Source organism: Anarrhichthys ocellatus, unplaced genomic scaffold (assembly GCF_004355925.1).
Source record: "Anarrhichthys ocellatus isolate YVR2014 unplaced genomic scaffold, GSC_Weel_1.0 scaffold55, whole genome shotgun sequence".
Lineage (NCBI taxonomy): Eukaryota > Metazoa > Chordata > Actinopteri > Perciformes > Anarhichadidae > Anarrhichthys > Anarrhichthys ocellatus.
In genome coordinates, this window is record NW_022280085.1 from 1,648,521 (window position 1) to 1,667,035 (window position 18,515).

At 49.0% G+C, this 18,515-nt stretch overlaps 1 protein-coding gene across 3 annotated transcripts in view; it reads right to left on the bottom strand.

The window, feature by feature from the left end:
• Nucleotides 1-18,515, bottom strand: part of pih1d1 (PIH1 domain containing 1) — a 23,133-nt gene extending 4,618 nt beyond the window's left edge. Inside the window, exons 1-7 of one of the 3 annotated variants that reach the window (XM_031870910.1) lie at nucleotides 18,437-18,515; nucleotides 17,522-17,604; nucleotides 16,525-16,582; nucleotides 16,175-16,363; nucleotides 15,027-15,088; nucleotides 14,354-14,435; nucleotides 14,172-14,268 (exon numbers count right to left, since the gene is read on the bottom strand). In XM_031870910.1, coding sequence (XP_031726770.1) covers nucleotides 14,172-14,268; nucleotides 14,354-14,435; nucleotides 15,027-15,088; nucleotides 16,175-16,363; nucleotides 16,525-16,582; nucleotides 17,522-17,602 — 569 coding nt within the window. In that variant the 5' untranslated portion in view covers nucleotides 17,603-17,604; nucleotides 18,437-18,515. Of the gene's footprint in view, nucleotides 6,549-14,171; nucleotides 14,269-14,353; nucleotides 14,436-15,026; nucleotides 15,089-16,174; nucleotides 16,364-16,524; nucleotides 17,426-17,482; nucleotides 17,605-18,436 lie in introns of those variants that run through there. The other 2 variants (XM_031870911.1, XR_004213592.1) reach the window with 2 other exon arrangements.

Here is an 18,515-nt window from a genome sequence, read left to right on the forward strand (position 1 = left end):
GAGCCAGGATACGAACGATCCCATCCAGCTCTGTACGACCGAGAGTCCTTCCCTGATCTTCCCTGCCATCTCTTCGACTGCCACCGTGGCTGTCCCGACGATGGTGGCTCCTGTTAACTCGATCCAGGTACACTCATGTTCACGTCGGCTGCTTCCGCAGCTCAACCAGTGCTCTTCTGGTGAATAGCACGTTCCGTTCCCATATAGGCGATTAGGCCCTATCCACTCAAATCCTTTGTCTTCCTTTCCTTCACACAGACTCTTCCTGAAGGCGTGACCCTCAGCCAGAAAAACTGTAGGGTCCGTTACTGGCGGGATGATCTGTCCGTTCACATTCTTTCTGTTTTTCATACGATGGCCCAGGATTAAGTTGGTACAGCTGCTTGTTAGCGGTCCTGATCTCCATTTCGCGTCTCTCCCTTTCACCCAGGTTACTTCTTGCACATGGGTGTCATACTCATCACCATAGTGTCTTTGGCAATGGTCTTCCCACCCTGGCACGGCTTCACAATGTCTCCCGGCCAGGCTGATGTTGCAAGTAGTGTTGCCTCGGTTACACTCCATCTTCCAGAGTCGTGGGCCTGCATATGGTTCGGGTTTGCTCCATACTCCGGGCCAGATGTCTCTGTCTTTTGAGTACACTGTGGCAATGTACTGATACTTCACCCAGTAATTCGGTGTCTGAGTTAGGCACGGCACAACCCATTCCAACATTTCATCCTTCTGTAGGCCCCACCAGGTTGAGCTACCATCTCTGGTATGGCCCTCTTTCTAAGCTTGTAGGGTCCCTTTGATGGTTTGATTTTCCTTCAGGCCCGTACAGTCATATAGCCATGTCCCCCAAACCCGGTGCCACTCTTGCCAAAGCGTGCATCGCGGTGAGGCTCCCTCGGCTAGATACTCTGTACCATTCAGAGCAGCAAACATTTTGTTGGTCACACGTGTCGATTTTTTGGAAATCTCCGAGTGGGACTGTCATCAACTCCTCTGGTTTAGGCAGTTTTTGTACATACATGTCTGTCCTTCCAGGTCCTACGAGGCCGTGGCTGGCCCTGGAGTATCCCTGGCGGAAGGATCCCCGGAAATGCTCCAGCAAAGTTACCCATATCCAGGGCAGTGTGCTGTTGAGCCATTCCTCGTGCTGGGCATTGGGTTGGGGTAGATAGAGGTACTTATGAGCCTGATACTGTGGTTTTGTTGCCGTACTCGGGGTAAATCCAATTACACTGTGCCCTTTTCTCTGCTCTTCCTCCCCAGATCAAGATAGTTATCTTCATTTCCTCTTCTTCCGTGGATATTTCATCCACCTTCCATGTTGAATTCTCTGTCACTCGCTGGATTTCATTTGTCCAATCTGCTTTATTGTCTGTGTCATTGATTCCACCCGTTTGCTTCCAGGTAGCAATCCACTCGATGATAGTAGCAGTCAGATTCGGGGCTGTCTCACCCCCTTCTTGCAGTCTAGTTAGACCCTCCAGGTCCAACCGGGTGGTGTTGCTCCCCCATCCAGCAAATTTGGAGAGAACAATTGTTGCAGGTTCCACCGTCCAGCATGTCTGGTCGAACCTCTTTGTGGTAGTGTAGGACACCCTTACATGAGTTAGGGCCCATGGTTCACTACCATAGTGGTACAGTATGGCCAAGACAACTGCTAATCCTGCCATTACTGCTACTATTTTAGCCATTACGCAAAAACATATCCATTGTCCGTTCCGTGGTCGTTTACTTGATTGTTGCCGTCGCTTGCCGCCGTTTACTGATTTGTTGGGTTTTAATCTTGCGGGTCGCCTAGTTCCTTGAACTCCCCCACGCAGGCTGGGGAGATCCATGGAGTAGGTGTCGCCTGGGTGGAGATCTGCGGTTGCAGGTCCGTTGTCGGTTCGTGATGGCTGGAGCTGAAGTACGGAGGCGAGTCCGGGTCAGTCTGAACAACCCTTCCCTTCAGGAGTCGATGATATAGCACTGAGGGGTGGTGTCCTATTCTTTCGTCCAGCGCTCTCCACACCCATCGATAGTAGGTGACTACCAGCGACGCTGGCCGTGGGAGTGGCCCGATGCAGTCTCCATCGTTATCCACGCGCCAAGTCAGCCGTCTGTACCCCTTCTTCTGTTCCGGTGAAATATAGTTTCTGACTTGGGTGAGTGCTGCGAATAGGGGCTCTCCTTCTTCCGTCTGGAGCTCCGTTACTTTTGCCCATAGGTCGGAGTGATTTTGCTGGAGGTGCATCCAATTCCTGACCTTGGTGTATGGCATATTCATCATCCGTAGGTCTGGGCTAGGGTTTAGCGGGCCTGGACTAGGCAGGCAGTAATGGACAGTGTGTAACCTCACGTCGTGATTCTCAATGACACAATGTTTTTTGTTTTTAACGTGCAGAGCCGTTCGGCGCCGCATAATTGGGCTGTTTGTCCAAATCACCTCCTCACCCAGCCAAATCTCGACATATTCGTCTTGCAAATGGTCAGCGTAGTTGGGTCCCCACCTTAATTTCAGATGTTTTCCTTGCACTGTTAGGTGAGTGGTGTTCAAGATCCAGGGAGACGAGGCAGGACAACAGGGGACCGGCTGCATCAACCATGGGCAAGTCAGCATGACTAAGATTCTGTCATACTGGAGCTCCCAGCCGTTCCGTGTGGTCCTTCATAAGTCTCCCTTCCCTGGTATTTGTAGGTCTGGGGATCGTTGGTACTCGCCATTGCTGCAAAAATATGCTCCGGATCCACAGAAACCTTTTCTGTATAAAAAATCTCTCTTTGGTTTGTCAAGGTAGATTCTTTCATTTGGCAATTTAATATATGGTCTTACTGGTGTATTGGGGGCAGAGGTAAGCCTTTTCCTTTTCCGTCCTTGTTTGCCTTTTTGGTTTGGGTGCGACATTGCAACAATCAACTTCCTTTTTCTTCAATTATGTTTCTACTCGCTCTTGCTTCTGTCTCTTCCTCCACCAGAGTTCAATTTGTGGAACGCCTTCCGGGCCCATGCTCTAAACCCTCTAGATCTTACGCGTGGTTCCGGTGGAGGCCACGCCTCGTCCGCTCTGGTCAGAACAACCCCAATGGAGAATACTCCGACGAATGGGACCATCACGGTCCTCACCGTCACCATTACGCGCATTGTCCGCTCCGGCCATGTGGGCGTGGCCGCTCTAGTCGCCCATGAACCTGGTATTTGCATGACTCCGTCTCTTTGCCACCCCTCCGGGGTGACCGTAAAGATCTTACTTTTTTCTTTTGCCCTGGCTCCTGTGTGGCCAAAGGCATCCAGGTTTCTGACTTGATAATGGAGATTCGTGCCTCGGGCTCCGTCTTCTCTTGGCACCACGGCTAGTTCCTGTACCTGGGCAGTATTATCACAGAAAACTTCCTCGATCAACCGGTTCCAGGAAGTAAGCTCCCAGGGCCCCATCCAGCCGTGGGTCATTGCCATGTCTCGTCGGCAATCTGGCAAACCTGCTGCCACCGAGCAATACCCTGGTTCGTCAGGGTCGCGATAAACCCTGAAGGCAGAAGGAACCTGCACTGCGGCCAGTGGTGGGTAGGTGACCTCTGCCTGGGCTGGGCTGTATGGCCAATTCCTCCACACTGCCTCTCTCCAAGTTCCCCTTGGTCCAGCTATCCGGCCCCCACTGGCCTCCTGCGGTTCTTCATCCGATTGGTCCAGAGATGGTGCAGAGGGTACCCCGGGCTCGTCGCGAACTGTTTCAAGAGGAGTCTCAGGAGCCCGCGAGTCCCATGAGGCGGGTGCCAGGGTCTGCAGGGGCTCAAGGAACTTCCTCACCTGCCATCCCTCTGCGGTACCAGCCTGCACCATTTTCCCACTTCTTTGGAGAAGGGCACATGATCCACAGTGGTGCAGCCGCTCCCCGTCCCATTGGCCTCACCCCTCGTAGGTCCCACTGGGTGATGATGGTTAACCTGGGCAACGTTTCCACGCGGCACATGCCGCATACGTATGCATCCATAACCTTCACCGGCTTATGGTGCATGTTGTTAAACTCTTCTTTTCCCGGTAACCCGAACCGGTTTCCGGGTCCCTCCCATTGAACAACTAGGGTGGTCGGCATCATGCAGACCACGCAGTCGTTCTTTCATTTTCTCCATTGTATCACCTCCTTTTCTCCGGAGATAAATCCTCTCTTTGCATACTCCAACTTCTTCAGGGCTCTGCCTGCCCAGACCCCCGTAGTACTCCTTCTCATGGTAACCACCCCTTTGACATTGGCCACTCTGACGTAGGGTGGTAAACCTTGTATGTTAGTGGCCATGCTTGAGTTCCTGGTTTTCTCCTAGTTTGGAACTGGCTTCAGCTGCTCCACTCCCTGGATTCCTTTCTTCTTGAGTTGAACGGTGTTGCTGTCCAAAATTTTCACCACTATGTCGGATTTGTCGTACTTGGCTTTGACTGCAGAGTCAGGTGCACCGACCTGAGCCTTGATCCAGACTCGCTGTCCTACTCTAAGTGGGACTTTCTGCTCGAGCTTGGGTTCTTTATCCTCCAAGCCCCGCCCTACTTCCTGTGACGTGAAGGGGCGGTGCATCAGCTCCTCCGCCGGGGAGGGCCTGTCACTTTGGTAGCGGTCGTTCAAGGCCCTGGCAATGTCTAGGGTCTTAGTGCTCCATTCTCTGGAGTTGGCATTTTTCCCAATCCAACTTTTCACCAAACCAATGGTCCTTTCCACCACCCCATTGGCTTGGGGAGTGTATGGGGGAGAGAAGATCATCATTACCCCATTCTGTTGGCACCATTGGTCCACCTTGGCGTTGCGAAAATGTGTGCCGTTGTCAGTTCTGAGCTCCTTAGGCACGCCTAAGTAGCCACAGACTTGGTCCAGCATGCTAACAACACTGTTGCCGTTAGCCTTTCTCACCGCTTTTGTGGTCACGTATCCTGACATCGAGTCCACAAGCACCAACAGGTACTTTTCTCCGTTCTTCCCCGATACCCCTAGGGGTCCTGCCACATCCATGCATACTGAACCCCAGGGAACAGTACTTTTAATGGTGAGTCCTCCCACCCTTTGTCCTCTCCTTCCTGCATTGTATCGACCACACAACTCACAGTCTTTTAGGATTCTTCGGACCTCTCTTTCAGGAATCCAGAGTCGCTGCTTTTCCAGTTCCCTTCGCGTCGGAACGGTGCCTGCATGTCCTAGTGCTCCATGCACCGCCTGCACCACTTCCTTCACGTTCTCTTCTGGGACTACCCTTCCTTTGGGCAGTTCTTCCCACTTCTCGATCCCAACAAAGACAACTTGTCTCATCTGGACGAAACGGTCCACTTCTTCGTTTCCTTGCCAGTGAGTTCCTGCTCGCGTGTGGGCCCTCTGGTGCACCACTTCGAGCTCCATGGTTAGCCGCAATTCGGCTATTTTCCTCCATAGGTCTTCGTGAGCCACTTTTTTGTTTTTAGCGCTCTCGAAACCATTTTCTTCCCATATGGACAGGTCTTCGTTAAGGGCCTGAGCACAGTAATAACTGTCCGTTATCACTCTGGCTCTTTTCACCCTTCTCCTCTCCAATTCGAGCAGACCTTCCAGTATCGCTGTTACCTCCCCGGTCTGGGCACTACCGGGGACTTGGCCCCGTTGTCTTGAGCGTTCCTTCTCTTTCTGCTTGAGAATGAACCCCCAGTAGGCCTTGTCGTCTTGTCCTTTCCTCGACCCGTCGGTGTACAGGGTCCACTCTAACGGTTCGGGTGGTGTGTCGTCTGGTTGCGTCTTTTTCTTGCTTGAGGGCTGTGCAGGGCCGATCTCGAGGTCCGGGTCCAGCAGGATATCTTCCCAACGACCCCATCTGGTGTTCGTTGCTTTTGTGCTCTCTACCGTGGCTTTGCGCAGGAATCGATGGACCTGGCTTTGAGTGAGGACCCTGATGCCCTGCCCTTGGGCTAGATCTTTCAGGGTACTCCAATACCTTGCCAGGACTGCCAACTCCTTTTCTTCTGCAGGATATTTCTTTTCCACAGAGGACAGGGTATAGCTCCACAATGTCACTATCCCCGCACCTTTGTTGCTCACTTTTATCACTGCATCGTCCTCGTTGCAACTGACCTCTGCCACCAGCTTCGTTGTCAGACTTCGTGGCTCCAGCCTCAAAGCTCCTTTGATGGCTGTCCTCAGGTTTTCCAAGTTTGTTTGATCCATCGCTGTCCATTCCCACTTCTTGTGGGTCTCCTCAGGATCTTCTTTTCTCAACTTGGCATACAGTGGTCTTGCGTACTTCTGGTAGCTCGGGACATGGTCCCTAACATAGTTGCAGAGTCCCAGCACCTTCTGTAGTTCGTTCAGTGAGGTAGGTGGGTCGATCTGCTCCACTTTTCCCCGAAATCCGTCTGAGAGTCCCAGGTCAGTAGAGACCTGGAACCCCAGGTAGTTCACTTGGAACTGTCCAAATTGGCCTTTCTTCAAATTTAGTTTCAACCCTGCCGCCGTAAGCCGTTCAACCACTTTTCTCAATTTCGCCAGATGTTCTTCTTCTGTGTCATCTGCAATGCATACATCATCGATGTATATGGTTGCTTCCAGACCGTCCAGTATGTCCATTACGGCTGACTAAAAAACATTTGGAGAGTTTTTGTAGCCTTGTGGCAGCCGTTCCCAGACGTACGATTTACCTTTGTGGGTGAACGCCGTCTTGCCTTGGGAGGCTTTGGCAAGCCTCAGTGAGAAAATCCGTTTGCCAGGTCAATGCAGGATTTGTACTTTTTCAGTCTCAGAGTTTTCAGCGTCCCTTGGGGGTTGATCAGGCTGGCTCGGTTGGCGACAGTTCTGCGGTTGAGGGCCTTGAAGTTGATGACAGGTCTCCATCCTCCTCCCAATGACTCAGGCTTCTTGACTGCCTGTATTGGGCTGTTGGTGATGGGATATGGCTCCTCTCGCACTACTCCCAAGTCGCTCAGTTCCGTGACGATCAGGTCCATTTCTGCAATTGCACCAGGGTTCAGTGGATACTGGCGGACAGGCGGGTGTACACCTCCTTCTATGGTGTGGGTATACTTCACACCCAGGTCCCCACAGTCATTTTTGAACCGAGCCACTCCAGCCTTTGATAGGATGTCTTTTAGCGTTTCTTTTCCCTCCGGGGATAAGTCGCTTTCTTCTATCTTTTGCTTGCTTATCGCTGGAATGTCCACTGGTTTGTACCATTGCCTTGTTGCTGATCCCAGGTGGATCAATCTTGCCCCCAGGGTCTTCAGTCGTTTTTCCACTGAAACTCTGGTTTCTGGGCTTCCATGCAGCCCTTTTAAGTCCTTTATTGTCATTAAATTGTAGGGTCCTAGAGCCCACACAATTCCTTTCCAGATCCCAAAAGGGACCTTTTTTTGATGGTTCCATCGGCTAGTTGAACTGTCAGGTGTCCTTCTGTTTTAAGGCTTTTGCGGGTCATCGACACTTCAGCACCGGAGTCTATCTGGTAGGGGATTCCATCCAATTGGTATAGATGTCATCTCCAACCCAGTAAGCATGCTCCACTGTGACCCGCGCCTGCTTAGCCATTACTTTCTTGGAACTTCGCTCCCTGCTTCCATGCGGGAGACACGAAGGGCCTGTTTTTGCTCTGTTGTCAACTTGTTGTAATCTTCGGAGGAGAGAAAGCCGGCCCCACCTTTGTTGGCTGGTGGGGGCCTCGGGCTGGGCTTTCGGGAAACTGCCTTGTCCTTGGAATCCTTGTTGCCTTTGGAAGCCTTGCGGGGCCCTTTGGAATCCTCCTTGCTGTCTCCTTGGTGTCTGTGAAGGGCCGGGCCCCTCGGGTGGCCTCGTATTGTCATACGAGGGCCTAGGAGCCGCCGGCTTCGGTTGGCTTCCTTTCTCTCTTTTCTCGTCAAAGTGTTTTTTCTTCAAATCCCATTTTCTTACAGTTTCTTGGATTTGTTCTGTAGTACTTTTCTTGATGTTCAGGGTCACAAAATCGATGTCATTCATGAGACCCTTTGTCAGCTTCCTAAGGGCTGGCACACTTCTTTCTGGCGGGATCGCCTGTCGCAAGGCATACCACGCCTGGGTGAGTCTGCCCTTTGTCTAAGCTTTTTCTCGCTTTTTCGATTTGTGACTCTTCGTCCTCGCAATCCTCCAGCACCAATCTTCGGTAGTGCTGTTCCGCAGTTTCTTCGGATCCCATGGGTTGGTCTGTCACATGGGCCAACCACAGTCTCTTCACTTCATCATTTGTGGAGCTGGATTTCACCATGAGCCACTTCTGCATCAAGTATTCTTGTACCGACTCCTTCGGGTCTTTGTTCACCACCATAGCCTTGATCTTTTTGAACTCGTTAAAGCTCTGGGTGGAGGCTTGCATCTCTGTTAACCCGACGTTTCCTTCAGTTGTGGTAAGGTTGTTGCTCCGTTTTGAGCCTGGCCCCGTTCCCGGCTGCTCTTCTTTGCTGTCCGAGATGTCCTGTTGCCGCGCCTTTTCTTCTTCTTGGGCCAACTTGAAGGCTGCTTTCTTCAACCGTCGTAGCATAACATCATACACTATTGCCAGAAAGCCCGTGCGGAAATTACTTGTCAGCTTTGTGCAGGCTGCGAGGGAGCCGTAGGTTGGAGTCATCAGAAAATTCGCCCATTCTCCTTTCGTGGCATAGACCGTTACCCCCTTCATTCCCTCGAGGTTGTGCGTCCACATTTCCGGAACATCGTAACCTGTTTGACCAACTTCTGGAGCATAGGCCTGTCTCCCGTCCTTGGTGGTCATGGGCCCATATCGGTCATCTCTGGCCAGTCCCCGCGAAGCCGAGTACACCGACAGAAGGGGCAGTGGGTTTTTCGGGCCTCTTCTGCTCCCTTGCTTCAGATCTTTCACTGCTCCGGGCGCCTCATATTCGATCGAGGTCAGGCTTGGCACCGTCTCTTCTTCGTCTGACTCGTCTGAGTCGTTGGCTGCGTAGTCTGACTCGCTTTCTACCTCTGGTGACGGTGTGAGTGGCGCTGGATGGGTTGCTTCGGGTGTCCTCACCAGTGTTCTGAGACTTGCCCCACTTTGGCCCTGGCTCATGAACCTTATGGACCCTTACTTTTGTATTTCATTCTCTGCAGGCCTAAGGACTCTGCTGGGCTCGTGCCCGCGTTTTCTGATCGTCTTGGCACAGGAGTCTATACCTCAGTTTGCACTGCTACCCCTCGTGAGTTGGCGGTTGGTGTTTCTTTCTTCTTCGAGGGTTTCTCCTGGCTCGTGCTGGTCCGTGGTGGTCTCATCTCTCGGCTCGATGGTCCAGGTGTCAACTCTAGATAACTCCCCCCTTCATCCACTTCCTTTCGTGGGTCTGGTTTTGAGGGAAGTCGGGGTCGCACTGCCCTAGCAATAGGGGCTTCTTCGTCTTCGTATTTGGGCTTTCCTGCCCTCCAGTTGTTGGGTCCTTCGGTCATCAGGAGGGGTCTCAGTATTTTCTCTTTTCTTTCCTGGTATTGTGCTACCGAGGTGACGATGACCAACTCTTGGATATGACTCCAGCTGTGTCCGACTTTCATCAGTTGGTTCATAACTCTCATGGTCGCTTCTTCGGCCACTTCCCACGGTAGGTCGCCGGACCTTGTGCCGTCAATGCAAATGACAACCCTTTTGTAGGTCAACTCACTGGCTCGATCCACTCCTTCTGCCAGTGCGTCCTCTAGGTCATCCCGGTAGGTGTCCACGTTCTTTCCCCCCTGGTACCCTTCAATTGGTACATGCAGTACCGCAAAGTAGGTTGATTCTCCCCCACTTGTGTCCACTACCGATGTTTTCTTTTTCCGATAGGTGTTGAGCCTTTCTTCAAGCTCTTTTTTGTACTGAGCCCCTCCGTGGTGCATCAGTGCTTTTCTGAACCGGCTGAGATGAGGTTTCAGGTGGGAGTTGGTCAAGACTACCAATCCATGGCCCTCTATGTCCCAGGGTTCCCCGAAATGATTGTAGGTTGTTATCCCGGTCTGATTGGCATACTTCTTGGTGCCTTCGGGCATTTTACTTAGCGGCGGGAGGATGTCGTCCTGTCGCGGGACATTAGGGTGTTTCTTTCTTGTGCTGCTTTGGCTCTTGGTTGTCCATGCCCTCCAGTGTCTTTTGCACTAGAGCGGGGATCCCTAGAGTAAAGGCCGATGAGTGTGCGAGATGTCTTCCGCTTCTGCTCAACAGTGAGTCTTCCTCCTCATCCGATTCATCCACTTTTTCTTCTTTTGAATCGTCAGACTCACTTTCGGCCGAGGCCTCCGCTGGGGTCTCGGTCCCTCCGTGGCTGAAGGTTTCATCTTCTTGTTCGGCATAACAGTCTGTTTTGTATGTAGCGAGCTATGTCGTCTCGCTCCTTTTGGTTTTCTTTGTAGCGAGGTGTAGCCTTTACTGATGGTTTTATAATGACTTCACCCGCTCCTATTTCTGCTGCCAGCATCTTTACTATTGCATCGAAATCCGGTGAGGGACTTATCACGGTGACTATTCTGCCCGTGAGGGTTTGAATCACTAAGAGCCACCAGGCCAGCCAGTCTCCCACTTCTTTCTTGGTTTTCGGCCTTTTCGACCGGTCTGGACACCGTACCACCGCTACAGCCATTCCTGAGAGGAGTTGGGGAGCCATATAACCCCCTTTATCTGTGCACAGTTGGTCTACGTTTTCCCCAACTGTCGCCATGTCCTCCTCTGGATGTAGCTCGATTAGGTGTTGTTGGACGGAGGTGTCCCAGGTGGCCCATCCTCTGCAGTGCAGGATGACCTGGTGTCGCATGCAGCTTTTGCCTTCGTCTTTGTCCGGTGTCGATTCTCCCGATGCCGCTCCTCCAGCCTCGTCGCCCTTCTGGTCCTCGCTGCCGTCCGGTACCGATCCCTCCGACTGGTTCCCCAGCGATGTCACTGGCTCGTCCCGCCGAGTCCCGTCCGGTGCCTGGCTGGGTCCTTGGTCATCTGGTCTTTTCTGCAATTTCTTCTTAGGTTATACTCAATTTTTCGATGCCGAGGCGGCTCGGTGGAGCTGGATTCATGATGTAATAAAAAGTCCTTTTGGGGTTTTCAGGAGCGAAGGACCGGCCGAACCTTCGGCTCCTCCTGCGCGGCCAACGAAGTCCGTTCAGCGACCCCTCAGGCTCAGTACAAAGTCTTTAGGGCGGCTGCGTCCATCTGTTGTCCATCGGTTGTTAAAGTCAAACAGGGGGGAGAGAAAAATCTCCGTCTTTCAATCTTTGTCCAGGAACGGCTGTCTTCTTTCCGTGAACAGAGATGGAGTCCTCCGATGCGGTTGTTGAGCGAGGTCCAGTGTTTCCTCCGTGGAGCACTTGGGTGGCTCCCGCGTTGAATCCCGTCTCGCTATTTGCAAGTCTCTCTTTTTATAACCTTTGAGCTCTCTCTCCCCCCTCCTCCCCAACACTCCCTCCCTCGGCATGTGATTTACATGACATCATTGATTATGTGTGTGTGCTGCGAACAACACCCTAACTCTTTCAGCCTCTCTTGCCAGTACCATGTCTGCCTCCCCTGCCCCGCTGTCTGATAATCCCTCCGATCTTGTAAACTACTACAATAACACACTCTCCTCCTGTCTTGATCAGCTGGCTCCCATCAAAACCAAAACTGTCTCATTCACACAATCGGCTCCCTGGTACACTCCTGAACTCCACCAGATGAAATCTCGAAAGCGCCAGCTTGAAAGACTCTGCAAGAAAACCGGTTTAACAGTCCATCTCCAAGCCCTCTCCGACTACCTTCAACAATACAAAGACGCTCTCATTTCAGCCCGGTCCACCTACTACTCACACCTCATACACTCCGGCTCCTCTAACCCAAATGCTCTCTTCTCCACAATAAACAAGCTTCTCAAACCCAAGGACAACACCTCCACATCCTTCACAGTGAACAAATGCAACTCTTTTCTTTCATTTTTGAAAAACCTGGACTTGACTCTGACACCATGAGCAATTTCTGTCCCATTTCCAATCTTCCCTTTCTGTCAAAAATACTGGAACGCATTGTCGCCACACAACTCAAAGCCCATCTCATCTCCAACGATCTGTTCGAGCCATTTCAATCCGGTTTCCGTTCACAGCACAGCACTGAAACAGCCCTCCTCAAAGTCACCAACGACCTCCTCCTCTCCTCCGACGCTGGTCACCTCAACATTCTCATCCTCCTCGACCTCACTGCAGCATTTGACACCATCAACCACAACGTCCTTCTCTCCCGCCTCGAATCCTCCCTCAACATCACCGGAACTGCTCTCTCCTGGATTAAATCATATCTCACAAACAGACAACAGTTCATCAGTATCAACAACTGCACCTCCACCACTGCTCCTCTGTCTCAAGGCGTCCCCCAGGGTTCGGTGCTTGGTCCTCTTCTGTTCATCCTGTACTTGCTCCCTCTTGGTAACATCATCCGTCAACATGGTCTTCAATTTCACTGCTACGCCGATGATGTCCAGCTCTACATCTCCACAAAGGCCATTACCACTGCTACTCACTCCACTCTCACCAACTGCCTCACTGACATTAAATCATGGATGCAAACCAACTTCCTCAAACTGAACTGTGATAAATCTGACATGATCATCATCGGTCCCACATCCCTCACCAAAACCAGTCACAACTTCTGCCTCACCATCGACAACTCCACTCTGTCTCCCTCCCCACACATCCGCAACCTCGGAGTCATGTTCGACAGCAACCTCTCCTTTGAACACCACGTCAAACAAATCACCAGAACTGCCTTTTTCCACTTAAAAAACATAGCCCGTCTCCGCCCATCACTCTCCTCATCTGCTGCTGAAACTCTGATCCACGCCTTCATCACCTCAAGAATTGACTACTGCAACAGCATTCTCCACGGCACATCATCCAAAATCCTAAATAAACTCCAGTACATCCAAAAGTCTGCTGCTCGCCTGCTCACCCACACCCGCGACCACATCACCCCTGTTCTCCAGAACCTCCACTGGCTCTCCGTCCCACAAAGGATCCAATACAAAATCCTTCTCCTCACTCATAAAGCCCTCCACAATCAGGCCCCCTCCTACCTCACCGACCTGCTTCACCACCATACTCCATCCCGTCGGCTCCGCTCCTCTGATGCCAACCTCCTGTCTCTCCCACTCAGGACCAAGCACCGGACATGGGGTGACAGAGCCTTCTCCATATCTGCCCCCTCCCTCTGGAACTCTCTCCCCAAACACATCCGAGACTGCACTGACCTTTGCACATTCAAATCTCAAATCAAAACCCACCTGTTCAAAACTGCTTTTAATGTGTGACCACTATTGTGTATTTTATGTTTTTAGTGTATTGCTTTTATATATGATGATTTTAATGTAAAGTGTCTTTGAGTTTTATGAAAAGCGCTATATAAATAAAATGTATTGTTATTATTATTATTATTATTATAACTCCCTATAAAATCCCTGAGTAAAAATTGATGAGCCTCTGGTGGAAAAGTGGTCCGGTGAAACAAAGAGGACATTTGTAACTGTCACAAACAGCCCAACAATAAGAATCTCTCTTTAACAAAGACTTGAGTACAAGCAATACAAATAAAGCTTACACACAGTCAAAGTCTGACATTAGAAAAAGAAGATAAGAAATAAAGACCTGGACTAAAACTGACTGACAGACTGGGACCGCTGACTATTAATGATAGACTGTATTTATACAGTCTTCATGTTGTTGAAGACTTTTTAGATCACCGGAGCCTTGCAGGAAGTAAGACTACAACCATGGGAATGCAAAGATCTTTGATGGAGCACAGGAACGTCATCGTGGTCATAAATAACAGCCAGTTTCATCAGCTGTTGCTGATTAAAGGTCCTTTTATGAAGAAACTACAAGATGAAAGAAATGTGTGTGTCTGATTTACCCTCATCAAAGACATTCTCCGAGAGATATACCAACACCACTCTCTGATTGTTTTCATATTTGAACAGCTCAACAGTTTACTGTGTCCTTGTGTCATCAGATGTCGATCAGTGCGCATATTTGCTTGTTTTTATTCGGGTGACTTGATAGAAAATAGAATTGCGGCTTTATGTTTACATCCGTGTCCGTCCAAAATGTCATCACTTCATCCTGTTAGACAGTTGAGTGTCATAATTAGCGTTGGAATTCTTGAGTTATGGCAAAATAAATGTGCCAGCGTAGGCATACAAGCAGAACCCTGCGAGAGGTCAAGTTTTCTGTGAAGCAGCCAATCCAGACAGAGACAGAAACAGAGACAGAGAGACGTACTGAGGCTGCAGCTCTTCAATCACCGGCCTGCTCTTCGTCCGAATGTTCTGCTCGCTGACAGAACCCAAGAACTTTCGGTTCTTCAAAACCTTCCAGTCTGCAGAAACACAAACAATCTCAACATCTGCTCCCACACACCCACACACACACACACACACACACACACACACACACACACTGACCTCTACTTAGCTCCAGATTGTACTTGTTCTCCAAACCCTCTAAAGACACCAAAATAACAAACTGCTGGAACAAGGGATCCGTCTGCAGAGACACAAACATAATATGCTCTAAGAAATATATATATATATATATATACACACATATACATATACTGTATATACTGCATATATGTGTGTTTATACTCTATATATCTAGCCGATAATTGATCATCTGATAATACGAAGCCAAATTATTTCCAAGTGCAGCCTGTACACACTCACTGCAACTTTATTGCAATAAAAAATTGTATGTACTTAACTATAAAAATAAATAAACATTTGCTCTGTTAACAATAGAGCTGTGAGATTTGGTTTGTGGCAGAGCTATGAAATATTAAATCTTTGCTCACTGCATCTGAGCCGTTTGTGCCCTGAGGTGTTCATAAACTACAGATTATGAACTTATCGGTTATCTTATCAGTATGGGCCATGAGAAGCAGGTAGTTATTGGTTATCTGTATCGGCTGAAACAAATCCATATCCTGCATCCCTCATAATCATGCATTTGAAATACATAAATACACAACATCAACAAACTCTAAAATTATACATAAATATAAACCTCTTCACATTAACCTCTCACAAAACAAGACCTCTCTCACACTCACACTCACACACACACACACACACACACCTGGCACTTCTGGAAGAACTCCTGGTTGACGACCACATCGTATGCTGTGCAACCCTGAGAGTCTGAAACGGAGGAGAAAGACGTGTGAAGTTCAGGACAAGCATGGGAAAACGCTGACCCGGGCCAAACTCATTTCCAGCTAAATGCTTCCCTTCTGTTAGCGCCACACTTAAAAACATGCAGGAAGCAACCAATATAAAACAACTTCGGAGCTCCAGCTGTCTAAAAACACAGTGTGTGTTTTCAAAAACCAAATTAAGGCGACAAATCGACATCGGACGTGTGTTATTTATTGGGGACGATGCCTGTAGTGCAGACTCGATTGGATCCAGCCGCGATTTGATGAGCACCAGCTTTCAGTTTTATGGAGTAACCTCTCGGGTCAATGTAACACTTGGAAGAAAAAACAGGAAGTTCGCACAAACGAGTTGGCTTGAACTTGCCGGCTACATCATCATCATCTCTGACATCGGTCACTGGAAGTTTGCTCTTCTCGCTTGTAAGCCCCTCCGAGAGCACTGATGCCAAACATTGCTGCCGCTACCACGGAATATGTCGAGACACGACTCCATAACCTCCTGAGCCAGTTGTTCAACGACACCATCGACTATTTGAACCCGCAGGCCTCAACACAGAAGCGAGGCCACAAGACTTTCACCTCACCTCCAGTGAGAGGATGAAAGTCGCTGCCATCATAAATATTACTTTATGGCTTGACATGCATAACTCCCTCTGTAATTTATGTTTTTTTTTTTTCCATCAGTGATACATGATTGCACTTAAAGCAGTGTTGCTGTGACAGTGACTTTGTGGAAACATGTTGGCACTAGTAGGCACTAGTGGGTGCCGGTTCTTGTAAGAACTTCATGGACTATGAAGAAATTTTACACAGAACTGTTGCGGTTCTACGTGCAAGACTCAGAGCACTAGTGTGGCAATAAACAAAAAGTGCCGGCCTGAATGTGAATCATAGAAAGGCCTCGAGGCTCAGCCGCCTCCATGTTAACAGCCGATCACAGATAAGTTCTGAATAAAAAATGTATCACCTTTAACTATTTTAAATTGTGGACAGGAGCGACAGTCAAAACTACAAATTAAGTCCACAAGAAATGAAGGGCAAAATAGTATCTTTGGCTTTGTTCACGTACTGTTGTCCACTTCTGTGTGTGGCTCGCCAAGGCTCATGGGAACTCTGTAGCCGCTGGGGTCCTCTGATTGGAGCAGCTCCACGAGCTCATCTCTGGAGATTTCCGGTGGCAGCGGAACCGAGTTTGACTGACAGATGTTGACGAAGACCTTCTGCTGGCCCGGCCCTGAGAGAGTCTTCACACACATGCCTGAGAGAGTGAGAGAGAGAGAGATAGAGATAGAGATAGAGATAGAGAGAGAGAGAGAGAGAGAGAGAGAGATGCAGAATGAATCATGTCCATGAACAAACTGTGGCACCATCTGCCAAAGTTGCAGATTGTGATATAACTTGTATTGTGGAGCTACTCACCAGGTTGTGGTCGGATTACTTTGGAGTCTGGATTTTCAGTCTGCATCTTTCCCACGGTCTAAATAGACAACCAGCAGTCTCTTTAGGTTCACGGATGGTTTGCAAACCTCATCAAAATAAAAGCTATCGTTGAGTTCAAAGCGTGAGTTTCATAATGTATGATGGAACCCAGCAGAGGACAACAAAGTGATTGAAAACCGGCCAAACCAAAAGTTTTCCATTACTTGATGCCATGTTAAACATATCTAATCACAATCAGAAGCTTAGAAAACACAAACTAATGAGAGCTTTACACGTATGTGCTGTTCTTTTAGCACATCACAGGCCCCTCTGTGTTTATAGGAATGCTCGCTCAGGAGTTCTTCCTCCTGTTCACCCTCGGGTTAAAATGGATTTTGGAGAGCCACAGAGCAGACGTGGCTGCAGAGCCATAGGGGTGGTGGTGTTTATCTTTGTTGCCAAAAACAAAGCTTGTTACAGGAATGAGGAAATATGTTTCGTTAAATGGAAAGATGGGAAATCAGACATGAGTGGTCTCCATCTTCTCGTCTAACTCTCTGCAGTAAAGCAAGTAAACATATTTCCAAACACGATGAACGCTTCCTTTAAAGTGAGACTATGTCACATTTTTAATGAAGAAATGACACATTCCTCCTCTTAAAATGAAAAGTTGAATTCACAAGCAGTAAAATGAGCGCTTGCTGACACACTCAGGGGTTCTGCTGCTACACGCCTTACTTGGTCCGGTATGACCAGCTGGTTGTTGATAAACCTCCGAGGTATAGTGTAACTCACATTACTGATTCAGTAACTTTATAACTATCCTTCGGGCAAAAGTTGCACAGTCTCACTTGAATCCAGTTCCCTCAGACAGCAGCATTACCTGTAGCAGCAGCATTACCTGTAGCAGCAGCATTACCTGTAGCAGCAGCGTAATTACCTGTAGCAGCAGCATTACCTGTAGCAGCAGCGTAATTACCTGTAGCAGCAGCATTACCTGTAGCAGCAGCTGTTGATAGAGCTCCTCCTTCTGCTGTAACTCCAGCTCAGAGCTAAAGAGGGAGGAGTCCGTCGTCATGGCTACGGGCAAACAACAGTCGAAATGTAACAATCAATGGCCGCTGGTTCTCTTGATTTGATTTTACTCGCAAATGTGAAATGTTCTGTACAGAACAACGTTCACACATATTAGGATTTGTAATATTTACTTGTTTCCCAGTGTAATCTGCTCTCTGTGTATGATTGGTTGGACTGACAGTAAACGTGATATTAACTAGTTAATAACTTACAATCTATTATTAAAAAGAGGGAACGTTCGTTTTTAATTTTTTTTGTGGTTTCTCTTCAACACGCATGTGCGAAAATACGCACAGAACTTCATAAAGTGACATATCGTACAATATAACAGCATCAACAGGAGCTGTTGTTCTATTTCTCTCAGATAAACCAAACGAGATATCAGCCCTCACTGTTCTGAATACACTGGGTATGTGGAAGTCACTGATACTGGAGAGAACTAACGTTAGCTAGCTTACCCGGTTTGTTTACGTTAGGGAAAGTCGTCATTAGCTTCCGAGGCTAGTCACGAGCACGCTGAGGCGAGCAACTCACTGGAGAAGCTAATTGCTTGGCTGGTCATTAACAGCCACTGATGCAAAATTCGTTGTAACCTCCGTCTTAAATTAGTTGCTCCTAAAGTAACTTAATGTGGTAAGGATGGTGTCTGGGGTAAAAGTCGTGAAAGATATAACGTTAATACGTTAACACGGCCACTCTTAGCTTACTAGCAGTGCATACTAGCCGGCTGACTTCGCCATTTGTTTCCTTTATTATATAATTGCACTCTTTGCTGTGTGTCCCGTGTGTTTATCGTGTCCCTCGTCTCCCCACGAGTAAATCTAAATGTGTTTACCTTTCTCCTCCGTGCTGCTGTTACTGTTGGGAGAAGTGGTCGCGCCGCCGGTGTTCAACGCAGAAACAACGCTTCCGGT